The sequence below is a fragment of the Aedes albopictus genome, chromosome 2, assembly GCF_035046485.1.
Source record: "Aedes albopictus strain Foshan chromosome 2, AalbF5, whole genome shotgun sequence".
Lineage (NCBI taxonomy): Eukaryota > Metazoa > Arthropoda > Insecta > Diptera > Culicidae > Aedes > Aedes albopictus.
In genome coordinates, this window is record NC_085137.1 from 32154998 (window position 1) to 32168520 (window position 13523).

General features: G+C 39.5%; 1 protein-coding gene across 2 annotated transcripts in view; it reads right to left on the minus strand.

Moving 5' to 3' along the window:
* Positions 1-13523, minus strand: part of LOC134287523 (facilitated trehalose transporter Tret1-like) — a 425079-nt gene that overhangs the window by 13130 nt on the left and 398426 nt on the right. For both annotated transcript variants that reach the window (XR_009997358.1, XM_062849426.1), the window contains exons 4-5: positions 12458-12825; positions 11924-12390 (exon numbers count right to left, since the gene is read on the minus strand). Coding sequence is in view for 1 of the 2 variants with exons in the window: in XM_062849426.1 (XP_062705410.1) it covers positions 11924-12390; positions 12458-12825 (835 nt within the window). In the remaining variant the exon portion in view is untranslated. The remainder of the gene's footprint in view (positions 1-11923; positions 12391-12457; positions 12826-13523) is intronic.

Consider the following 13523-nt stretch of genomic DNA (forward strand, 5'->3'; position numbering starts at 1 on the left):
ATCCATCATGGATTGCTCCAGAGAATTTTTCAAGAATTTCTTTATGGGTTTCACCAGACATTCCTCCGGGAATTTCTCCTGGGATTCCCAAAGGAATGTGAACAGAAATTCTTTCAGGTATGCTTGCAAGTGTTCCTTCCGAGATTTCTTCAGAGATTACTCCATATATTCCTTCAAGAATTCTAAAGGATTTCTTCATGGGATTCCGGGATTCCTCATGGGATTTCTTTAGGAATTCACCCAGGTTTTCCTTCAGGAATTCCTCCAGGGTTTCACCCGGGAGTTTCTTCTGTGTTTCTTTCGGGAACAACTCTACGGATTATTTTAAAAAGTCCTCCAAGGATTCCCCCAGGAACACATTTTAGAATTCTTCCAATAGTTAATCCTGGGCTGTTTAGGGATTTCCTTAGGAATGCCTCTAGGAACTGCCTCTGGGATTTCTTGGGGTTTCTTCAGGAACTGCTACAGGGATTCCTTTGGGAACTGCTACAGGGATTCCTCAAAGAGTACCTCTAGAATTCTTCTAGAGACTTCTCCAGGAGTGTTTCTAGAGATTCCTTCGTTAATCCCTACAGGCATTCCTCCATGGATTCCTCTAAGAATTTCTGCAGGACATAACTTGGGAATTCCTTCTGTGCTTATTTCTGGAACAACTAATTTTAAAAATTATTCCAAAAAGCCTCCTAGGAACTATTCCTAGGATTCCTTCAGGAATTCCTCCCTGTATTCTTTAAGGAACTCCTCCAGGAATTAATTCAGTACTTCCTTCCTACGGAATTCCTCTTGAAATTGCTTCCGGGATTCCTTCTTGAATTTTTTTAGGAACTCTTCTAAGGATTCCTCTAGAATTTCTCAAAGAATTTCATCTGCGATTTTTTCAGGAATTATTCCTGGTGTTCCTCTACGAATTCCTTAAGAAATTTATCCTCTGATTTGTACAGGAATTTCTCTAGGATTTTTTCCAGGGATTTCTCTGGAAATTCCTGCAGGGATTTCTCTAAAAATTCCTCCACGAATTCATCTAGAGATTCTTCCTGAAATTCCCCTAGAAATTTCTCTAGGAGTGCCTCTCGAGATTCATTTAATAATTCCTCAGGTATTCCTCTAGTATATCTTCCAGGGATCCCTCCAAAAATTCCTACAAGATTTTTTTCAGTGATTCCTCCAAGAAACCCTGCATGGTTTCCTCAATATATTTCTTGAGGATGGCATTCCTCCAGAGATTCCTCGAGTAATTGCTTCCGGGATTCTTCCAAGAACTCCACTAGGAATTCAAACAAAAATTTATCCAGGAAATCTTCGAGGGCCATTTTTCCAGAGACTTCTGCAGGAACTCCTCCAAAGAGTTCTCCAGGAATTACTTCAGGGAATCCTTTAAAAATTACACCAGGAATTCTCCAAGGCATTCTTCCAAGAAATTTTCCAGGCATTCTTCCGGGGATTCCTCATAGGATTCATGCAGAGATTCCTCCAGGGATTGCACCAGGGATTCCTCCAGGATACCTCCAGAAATCCATGCAGGCATTCCTCCAGGATTTCATCCAGGAATTTCTCCAGGGGCTCCTCGAGAAGTTCATCCAGGAATTTCTTCAGGGGATTCTCCAGGAATTTTACCAGGATTTTTTTTTTAATTTTTATTAGTCTGTATTTTGACTTATGCTAATTCTACACTTTTCATCAGGAATTAATCAAGGAATTCCATCATAAATTTTGTAAGCAATTCATTCAGGAAGTTCTCCAGAAAAAAAATTTTTCTAGGATTATCTCTAAGAATACCTTCTAGATTTTTTTAGGCATTCCTCCAAGAATTCTTTCATATTTTCCTCCAGGAATTGCTGCAAGGATTCCTGCAGGATCTCCGCTAAAAATCTTTAAGGAACTTCTTCAGGGATTTTTCCAGGGATTTCCCCACGAATTTATCCAAGGATTGACCCAGGGATTCCTTCAGGAATTCCTTCGAGGATTTCTCCAGGAATTCCACCAGAAATTTCTCTAGTAATTCCTCCAGGAATTTCTTGGGGGATTTTTCAGATTTTTTTTCAGAGTTTCTCTAGAGATTCCTCCCGAGATTCATCAAGTTATTGTTACAAGCATCCCTCCAAAGATTCCTTTAGGGATTCTTCAAGGATTTCTCCAGCAATTCCCAAAGGAACTCCTCCAGCAAGTACCCCAAGAATTTCTTCAGGAATTCCTCCAGCAATTTCTCTGGGAATCGATCCAGGAATGGCTCCTGGACATCCTCCAGAAATAATGTCAGCAATTCCTTCAGGAATTTTTCCAGAAAAACTTCTGGGGATTTTTTCAGAAATTCTTCCAGGAAATTCTCCGGGATTTTTTCCATGAATTGCTCCTGGACATCTTCCAGAAACTATGTCAGCAATTCCTCCAGGAATTTCTTCGGAGATTCTTTCAGAAAATTCTTCAAAAATACTATCAAGATTTTTTCAGGGAATCCTCCAGACATTCTCCAGGGTTTCTCCACGAATTTCTCCAGGAATTCCTCCTTTTTCAGAAATATATCCAGCGATTTTTCTGGGGATTTTACCAGGAATTCCTCCAAGATTTTTTCCAGGGATTGCTCCAAGAATTCATCCAAGAAATTTCTGAATGAATTCATGCTGGGTCTCATCCAAGAATTCTTCCAGGAATTTTTTCAGAAGTTTCTCCAGGCATTCCTCCAGGATTCTCTCTAAAGATTTTCCCAGGAATTGCTTCAGGAATTCCTCCAGCAATTCCTTCAGGGATTTCTCCAAGAATTCCTCCAAGGATTCCTTCTGAAATTTCTCTAAGATTTCCTTTAGGAATTCCTTATGAGATTTCTTCTGATTTTTTTTCTAGGGATTCCCCTTACAATTCCTCCAGGAATTTCCAGGACCTACACAGGAACCAGGAAATTCTAGGTTAGTCCTCAAAAGAGTTCGTAATTTCCAAAAGAGTTCAGCTATAATTTCATATGAATGTGTTGTAGACATTATCAAAAAAAACAGAGCAAAATAATGTACGAGTGAATAAAAATCCTTAATCTTCCAGAAATTGGTCACCGCTACTAGCACCACGTTGTTAATGTTAATCAGACGAGCTTTTTTTTGGCGTATTGTACTAAATAAAACAGCGTGACTACTAAAGGGTTATATAATGCTTTGAGAATAAAATGTTATTATATTCAATTTCATCGTATTGCGTTTAGTTATAAAAGCTTGTAGGTACAAATTTGTTAAGGGTGCTTGACGATTTTTTCGGCAGTGTGTGAACGGCCCTCAGTACAAAAGTACATATAGTTTTATCGGGTCTCAACTGACAGATCGGCGTAACACGCTAAAATTAATTAACACAAATGACAAGTTACACGGAAAAATACACAGTAATGAATATTATTGGGTACCCGATAGGATACACGAAATTCAATGGTTTCCTTCGGTACTTTTAGGTCTTGAAGTTAGTCTATGGTGCGACGGCCACTCTGTCGCAATAAGTCGTCCGGGAACCGATTTTCAGTGTGACAAACGCACAGTATCTACATAAAAATAGAAATTTCATGATGATAAATGATCGTAAAGTATTAAAATTTTGAACAATATTTTACAAGACCCTTACTTTAAATTTATGCTTTTTTGTTAAAGTTAATTGTTAAAAACTATTGAAACTCTTATTTCTTGAACGTTGGAAAAAAAAACAAAATTTTCTGAAACGCGCGGAAGTCATGAAAATTTCATCAAGATCAAGGATACGTGGTGCCGACACATCATATTACGATACCTTGTAACGTGGGATGGCAAGTGGACCAGTACGGACAGCTTCGACAAGTAGGATGGTTCCAAATGTTACCACCGCATCGGCTAATCAAGCCGCACTACATTCAACCTATGTATCCGTATGAACATTGTTAGGTATAGTAAAACGGGGTAATTTTGATAGTTGCTCATCAGATCTCCTTAATGTTTTCTTAAACCGAATTTTGCCACTGCACTAATAAAAACCACATCCACAGCACTTCTTCTTCTTCTTCTTCTGTATTGCTCTACGTTCTCACTGGAAATTGGCCTGCCTCTCTTCAACTTAGTATTCTTTGAGCACTTCCACAGTTATTAATTGGAGGGCTTTCTTTGCCTGCCATTGCATGAACTTTATACCTTGTGAGGCAAGCACAATGATACACTATGCCCAGGAAGTCGAGAAACTTTTCCCGACCGGAACGGGAATCGAACCCGCCTTAACCACTAGGCTTACTGAAGACCCCACATCCACAGCACACGGACGCCTATTGGCAAAAGCTGCCTAATTTGGGCAATGGCCGTTCAAATCCCAATTTCTTACATTCCGTCATTCTCTGTGTGTTTTGCGTGTTACATAATTGGGAGCAGACGAATACATTCACAGCGGCACTGAACCCCTATCACTTCTGTGGTATCTCTGCTGTTTTTACACAAGAAACGTGAAGGGTCCAACAAACAACATTATATACAAAACAAAAATCTACAATTTGTAACCAAACGGTTACACTTTACAAGATCGTTGTCCAAAATAGTCTAAGTAATTTTCTTTGTCAGTTTGGGAATATGATTTATCAATGCTCATTGAGTAGTAATAATATCTTTAAAAGTACACATTAAACTCTTAGCTGAGATTCAGGTGTAGTCCTAGTTTTGACGTTACGCCAAAAAGATCAAGAATACTTTTTAGCTTACCGTAACATGATGGAATAAAACATAACATTAGGGGTACTTACTAAACAAAAGAAATACACTAGAACTCTAATGGCGCTGTAGGCACTTTTCTCGTTTAATTATTTTAATAACTTTAATTGCAATAACTTATTATTTTTAAGTGACCATCTTGTAGAGGACCTTTTGTTTTGGTAAACAAACTTAACTTGACACTTCTAGTACCGCTGCTGACGCTGTAAGGGCGTGGCAAACTAGATGTTAGTCACATGAACAGTCGCGACATTGGACTTCTGTGGCTAGTTATTCTACTTACTAAACAGATTAAATTGCTGCGTAAGCCTTGATTTTCTGCTTATTTGAAATGTTTCATGATTTTGCGATTGAAATAATCAAAGATTGCCTTGGCGATCGCGACGTTTAATCAGTTTACGCTGTTAAGTGAATCCCCCTTTTATATTCTAAAAGCAATACTTCACTCTTCAGCAGTCACGCTGTTGTGTTTTGTACAAAAAAAATCTCGCTTTTTGTACTCAGCATTAGCATGGTGCTGGCAGGACGGGCTTGGTGGTCTAGTGGCTACCACTTCTGGTTCGTATGCAGAAAGTCCTGTGTTCAATCCCTGGCCCGTCCCTTTCCTCCTTTTAGGAGATTCTCTTAAACCTACGGGTTTCGCGTAAGTGTTTCTACTTAGGGTTCCGCCACACCCCCTTTTGGCTCTTCATACAGCGGAATGTTGTATTCAATGTGGTAATAAAATTGAATCTTAACTGTTGAGTGAAACTGCATGCAGAGCAAATACTCAAGCTAGGATGGTGGCTACCTAAATACATAGCATTAGCGTGACGCTGGCAGTTGTGACCAATCGCGCGAGTTACGGAAGGTTAAAATCTACAAAAATTTTGTAAGAAATCATAGCTAAACTTTTTGAGAAATTACGAACTTTTTTTATGACTAACCCAGTATTTACTTCATGATTTCCTTCAAAATTTTCTGTAGTAGAACATAATGCAAACCCGTCCGAAAATTTTTTGATAATAGCATAGCATAGCATAGCATAGCCGACCGTACACATCCTTGGGTGGCTGTCGATAGAGAAGTTTAATGCGCCAAAAAAGTTGCCTGGGACTTGACAAACCTTTCATTTAACGAACTCTCGACACCTGGCCAGGTCCTTACGATCAGCGGGGATGGGGAGGAATGTTGATTAGATATCTACTCAGAATATGTCCAAGAACTTGGCCCACTTCATAGATATCTGGAGTTGGAAATTGGATAGGATTTAATGGGGTGCTTTCCTTGGCGAAAAAGCGTACGAGAAATTGTCATGGATTAATCATTTATCTGGTTACCACTGAAAAAGTAAAAATAAGCATTAATCAAGTCGCACAAATTTCGTAGGTAGTACATCCATAGACCACAGTTGTGAGGATTGCCTCCTTCCCGACAGTCTAGAGTTGTCCTGGCCTCGTTCTTGCGACTGCTGAGGAATATGAAAGGATGGTTAGTTAGACACCTAAACAAAGATGTAGAAAGTTCTGCGACTTCTCGGGCCTAGGTGTCAAGGGGATATGGGTGTTGTTCTAGGTGTTGTTAGTGGAAGGGTGCTCTAAAGGATGCGGTTGGTCAACGTTCAGGTACACCATTATTAGACTGCTCCGAAATAGTTATCTGCCCAATACGTCTTGGTTTCCTCGTCATCTTAATGGCATTTATTTGTATTACTTGATTTTTCGGTTGAGAGTCTGAAATATTACATAATATTAACATTGACGCCGAATAAGCTACATATTAGTGATACGCTCGCCACAGTTACATATTTTTACAATATAATTTGTATCATACAATAAATTTACCTGAATCCTGCTGAAATAAAATATTGATTAGCAGCAAAATTGAAACAAAAATATTACATAAACATCAAAAAAGTGCATCAAAATTTGATCTTGGAATATTTGTAAACTACTGCCTGATTACTTTAGGCAGGAAAATTTCAAGATCAGAATTTGATTTGGTAGATCTTACGCCGCAACGCACCATTCTGAGGTGATCTACCCACGTTACGGGTTACCCGTCCGAAGATTTTTTGAAAATGTCTACATAATGTCTTCCATGGAAAACTAAAGTCTTTCAGTAATTAATTATTAATTTTATCTAAGCTTATTAGCAATCTGGGAATATTCTGGATCTTTTTTTCTCTAAGAATAAACCTTCAGTTGTATCGTTCCGAGTAAATCCTTCTTGGAATTTTCTCAATGACAGTTTTATATACTCCCATTATGCACATACTCATCTCAGAATATAACCGTAAAGAAATGTCTATAGACGTATTCCCGGAAAGATCTCTGGAAAATTTTTCGAAGATATTCGCGTAAAAGCCTTGAAACAATCACTGGAGGAAATCCTCCCTGTAATAATTTCTGAACGAAATCCCAGGAGAAATTCTTGAAGAATTTCTTGGAGGTATTTACATTCTTCGAATGCATTCAAAATGAAATGTCTGGACGAATTTAAGAAGGGATTCCTAGAGGAATTCGTAGTGCATTTTTCTAGAGAAGTTTCGGGAGGAAACCCTGAGTTAATTCCTAGAATTTCCTGGAGAAATGTCAGAAAGCGCTTCTAGCATATAAGTACTAAAAGTACTTTTTTGATATATTTTGAATCTATGGATGAACTCCTTATAGATTTCTTAAAGGAATTCCTGGAGAAATTGCTAGTGGAACTTTTGGAGGAATTCCTAAGGGAATAACTGAAGGATTTCTAAGAGGCATTCCTGGACCAATGCCTGGACGAATGCCTGGAGCAATCCCTGGATGAATTGGTGGAATGTCTAGAGGAATTCTGAGGGGACCCCTGAAAGAATTCCCGAAGCAATCCCTAGATGTATTAAATCCCTGAAGAAATTCCTGAAGCAAACTTTGAAAGAAATCATGAAGGAATCCCTGGATGAATTCCTGGAGGATTTCCTAGATGAACTCTGGGAGGATCCATGAGAAAATTTCTGAAGAAAGTTCTTGAGAAATTTCTAGAGGAAAGTCTTAGAGAAATTTATTGGAAAACTCTTTCGAGGAATTCCTGGAGAATTCCCAGAAAGAATTTCTGGATGAATCTGAGGAGGAATTCATGGAGAAATTCCTGGAGAAATCCCTAAAGGAATTCTTGGGGTAATTTCGTTGAACTATCCCTGGAAGGAATTTCGGGAGAAACTCCTGGATAAATTTCTGATGAAATTCTAAGAGGACTTCCCAAAGGTATTTCTGGAGAAATTACTAGAGAACTCATTGGAGAAATTCCAGGTGGATTCTCCGGACGCATCCTTAGAGGAATCTGAAGGAAATCCTGTTGGAATTTCTGGAGGAATCCCTGGAGAAATTTCATGAGGAATCCCTGAAGGAATTCCTGGAAAATAAATTTCTGGAGGATACCTTGGAAAGTTCCTGGTGGAATCCCAGAAGAAATACCTGAAATAATCTCTGAAGGATTTTCTGTAGAAATTTCTGGAGAAATTCCTGGAAAAATTCCTAGAGGAATTCCTGAAGAAATTCCTGGGGTAATTCCTGGAGGAATTCTTGGTGGAATTCCTCGAGAAGTTCCTGGAGAAATGCTTGGATGAAATCCTGGAGAAATGCCTGAAGGAACTCTTGGAGGAAGTTCAGGGAGAATTTTGGAGAAACTCCTGGAATAATTCCTGGATAAACTCGGGAAAGAGTTCCTGGGGGAATTTCTGAAGGTATCCCTGGAGCATTTCCTGAAGAAATTGAAGTAGTAGTTTCTGAAGGAATTCCTGGAGGTATTCCTGGATCAATTCCTGGAGGAAATTCTGAAGGATTTCCTGTAGGAATTTCCGAAGAAATTCCTTGGGTAATTACTAGTGACATTCTTAAAGGTATTCCTAGAGGAGTCCCTGAATGAAACCCTGGAGAAGTGCCTGGAGGAATCCCAATAGAAATCCCTCGAGGAACTCTTGGAGAAATGCCTGGATGAATGTCTGGAGGTATTCCTAAAGGAATTTCTGGAGGTATTTCTAAAGGAATTCCTGTAGGAATTCCTAGAGCAATCCCTAGAGGATTTCCTAGAGGAATGCCTGAAGAAATCCCGGAGAAATTCTTGGAGACATGCATGTAGGAATTCCTGATGGAATCTCTAGAGAAATTTTTGAAAAATCTCTAGAGGTATTCCTGGAGAAATCCCTGCATAAATTCCATGAGGAATCTCTGGAGGAGTCCCTAGAGCAAATCCCTGGAGGATTCTTGGAGCACATTCAGGAGGAATGCCGAGAGGAATCCCTGGAGGTATTCCTGGAGGAATCTCTAGATGAATTCCTTGAAATATCTATAGAGGAATAGCAGGAATCTCTGCAGTAATGCCCTGAGGAATCTCTAGAGGAATTCCTGGAGAAAGTCCTGAACGACACCCTGTAAGAATTTGAAGGGGACTTTATGAATTTTCTCAACAGTGGAAAATTTTGTGGAAAACTTTTTCCAACTCATATTTTTTTACTGAGAAAATTTACTTTCATTTTCATAAAAAAAAAACTTTGTTTCTACGATGTTTCGTTCTTGAGTTATGAGTATCAGGGGAAAACAAAAAAAATCCACCTGAGTTTCCCGGGAAAATAGGCGACCCTGAATATTTCTCATTTTTTTTTGTTCATATATCCATGAGCCCTGCCTGTGGAAAAAGTTTCATGAAAATCTGAGACCCTTCGGCCTAATTTGTACGATGATAAAAAAAAATACCCTTAAAAGTCATCTCTAGTCAGGCCCCCCGTGGGCCTCCTCCAGGAAAAAATCCTAGCTACGCCAATGTAAAATATATATCAGTTTTATATAATATGCATTGAGCGAAATGTTTAAGCGTAAAGCTGTTTTTAGCACATCTTTTGTACCTTCATTGAGTTTCGATCCGTTGAAATACGATGCATCTATAATTCGTGAAAGAGAAGATAACTACTCAAAAATAATACTAAATTGACTGTCAGATGACATCGAAGCCTATTTCTCTCTGTTCCTCTATTTTCTCTTACTCCAATTCTAATTAGTTCTAACTCACGATCTTCTCTAATACTGTTTTGTTTCAGTCGAAATAACTCAGAGATTTTTCATAAACTAATTACAATAGCGTTAATTACCCAGTCAACCAGTGATCGTATACGATGTTGCATAACATGTTAAAGTGGAGGCGATATACGTACATTTTACATGCGCCTAAATGGAGGCATGCACACATATGGCCTCCACTTTATCATCTTATGCAACATCCTATACGATTACTGGTTGTCTGGGTAGTTAATTAGTCGCTATATAGTGTCACGCTTAACATAATATTACAAAATATTTCATACATATTATTTGAACCAATCCCAGCAGAATTCCTGAAGGAAATGCTTAAATCTATCAAGTTTGATTAGGTAAAACGAAATATTTTGCATGAGTCGTTAATTTAGATGTTAATTGACCAATTAACCTTTTGATTGCCTAAAAAAAATATTCCCATGCTTAATGGCTTGCAGTCAAAAAAGCCCAAAATCGCATATTTTTCCCTATAAATTGAGGTATAGCTCAAAATTCTGACGTGTTGGAGCAAATCTGAGCCCGGATTCGGATTCAGCAGCCCAAAATCCTTCGGAGACACATAAGTTTGCTCTTGAGACAAAAAAATGTTGCGCTGTGTTTTCATTCCTCCCTAAAGTATAATGGTATTACATAAATACTTTTATTATCTGGAAGATGGCAGGAAGTATCATTTTGCTGCAAACGATGTTTTTTTCCCCAATGTTTAAGGTTTTCATTAATTCATATTTCCGAAACATTGAACTTGAACATGGCTTGACTGTGATCTAGATGATAAGTGCCTTGATAAATATCAAATTTTCAAACTTATTCTTAGAAAGGATCGTTTCAATTTGTTCGCATTTCTTCTTTCTATAGCTCCATATTCTTGCTGTAATTTACCTTGCTTATATATAGCAAATTGCTTCACTATTTTCTGGGTAAAACAAATTGGGTTTCACTACCAAAGAGCCAAAGTTTTCTACCGCCACATAACTTCCACGTATAGGCATTTTTTTTTTTTCAAAGAATGCCCCTTCGGTTAGGTATGAATAACAATCATCCACTAGAAGCGTGAACGATATGATATTTACTCTATTGGAATATACCTGTCTGAAAGTCTAATTTCGAATATGTACCTATTCTAAATAAAACTTCTGATCTCATCTCTGCAAGGCAATAGTGTTATCGTGTTACCTCAAAGTGAAAACGTTTTGGCATAACAACAAGCAAAATGTCGTTGAATGACTCTTCGATTACCCTTAATGAATCGGTGCATATCGATGATCCGGGTTATGCTGCGGATCTAGAGGAGTCGCTGCATTTTGAATTTCCCCGGGAAAAATGCTACAGGCAAAGAAACTCAACCAGTAGCGTCAGCAGCGAAGAGAGTTCAACGGATTCGGAGCGTACCCAATCAATAGACCGTGGTGTAGCAAAAAGTCGATGCACGTCTCCTATCAAGGATAGATGCGTCGGCTTAAATGCTCGGTTGAAGACGATGGAACTTACGGAGCAGATGGCAGCACCACGACCCCCAACGATCTGGCATAGTAATATACACCGGCGATTCAATCGGACGTTCAACAAAGATCATATCCAGCAAAACGCTCCGGTTCAACGTCAGGTGATACGTATCACAGCTCCCCGTAATGCCGGATGGCAAGTAGACGAGCACGGACGGACAGTTGGCTGGTTCCAAATGTCACCACCGGAGCAGGAAACGTATCAGTTGGTAAATGATCTTTCGAACCGTTCATCACAGTGCGTTTGGTGCACGGCAGGGCTTTGCCGAGTGCACCAAGGTGATTAGCGGAGTTTATTTCACAATTGTAATGGCAGGTGAAGCCTCTGAAAAGTCGAGACCCAGTATATACGCATCAACATTATTAAGTTTACCACAATTTGATTAAGATTTTTTCTTATAAAATATAAGTACATATTGACATATTGATGAATAAAACATAATTTTCTAAATACAAAAATATTCTCGTGTTGATTTTGATTGTATTTCCATAAAGTCAGTCCCTAGGCCTGTCCCCCCTTTCAAAATTGTACTGTTTCTCAACTATTTTCGAACTTCAAAAAAGCATAACTAGCATTTGATATGATCAGCTCAAAAGCAACAAAACGGTCACATACACCCCTGGGCATCTGGGCCCCTCAACTGTCCTAAGAGTTTATTTTTAATCTTCCAAAATAGTTACTCACCTGAAAATCTATGAACGTCTTGACACCGAGGAAGGCGCAGAAGTAGCTGAAGCTGGTGGCAATCGAGCTGCCGATACCTCTGTACTCCAGGGGGAACAACTCCCCCACCAACAGCCACGAAATGGGTGAAATTCCCAGCGAAAAAGCCACGGTGAACACCAGAACACACAACAGCGGTATCCAGTCGTTATTACCATTCTGCGCGTCCAGATCGAAGCTCGCCGCTGCGAGCATCTTGTTCGTCTGCCCGTAGTAAACGAACGAACCAAAGCTGGCCAGGGCCAGCGACATGAACACGCTGCTCACGATGAGCAATGGTATTCGGCCTACTGTGTCGATGAGCAGCCCGGACAGCATCGAAGCGAGCAGCTGAACGAAGCCTACTGCGATGGCCGCTCCGTGCGGGTTCATGCCGGCAAACGTTTTACTGAAGATCGTCACCGCGTAGAAGTTGAACGAGTTGGCACCTGAAAACAGACAGTTCAGAGCTTAGGTTCTCGCGGTTGAACCATTTAAATGAGATTCAATCCCTACCGGTAAATCGTTGAAAGATCATAAGGCCACAAGTGATGGAGACGGGCTTCACCAGGCGAGCGTTGCGCATAACGGCTTTCACGTTGGACACCACGGTATCGAAGGAGACCCGCGGCAGTTGACACGATCGGACAATCTGCGATAGGCGGGCACTGACCCGATTGCCGTTTTGGTGCTGTTGCTGCTGTGGATCCTGGAGATGCGTGGGGAGTTGCTGACTGGTGGTGCCGCCGTTCGGTACCGAAGTGGTGCTGGCCAGCGTTGACATCCGGTTCAGCAGATTGATTCTCGATGTACGTACGTTCGATCGGATGGTGTCGAGTTCTATCTCTACGTTTTTGTGTGGACCCCGAAGCCATTGAAGTGAGCTGGAAGAATGACAAAATATAATATTTTGTCATATAAAAAAATACACAATGTTTTTGTTTAATAAGTAAATCAAAGTAAAAGGATACATTCCAACTAGATATTTGCAATTCATGGCGGGACAGCTCTAATATTGATTAGTGGTATTAGCGGTATTAGGAAACATTAATCCCGAAGCCATACCATTTTTTAACCAAGTAAGCCACGCCAATTGAACTTGATTGATGACAACAACAAAAAATGACAAAAACAGTCGTTTTGCTTTAGAATATGGAAACGACTAGGGTAATTGTTCCCATCGTTGCGGTAGTACCTATTGTTGCGGTAATGGCAATTGAGCAGTTTTTCGACTGAAATGTTACCAAAAGGTATTTTTAATAGATGTATGGTGCTTAAATTATGAGATTGCACCATTTGTTTGCTTAAGATTTGCCCAAAAACCTATTTTAAAAAAAATATTTTCATAAATGTGTTTGCTGCTGTGTTCCTATTGTTGCGGTAGTGTTCCTAATGTTGCGGTATCCCATATGATTTCAATGGGATACCGCAACAATAGGAACAAAATACCGCAACATTAGGAACACATACCGCAACATTAGGAACACAATGATCTTTCAGATAAAAACGAATAAAATGCTCATAACAACATCAAAGTGGCAATATTTCGTTATTTTCCCGTAGATTAAGGATGGATTTTATT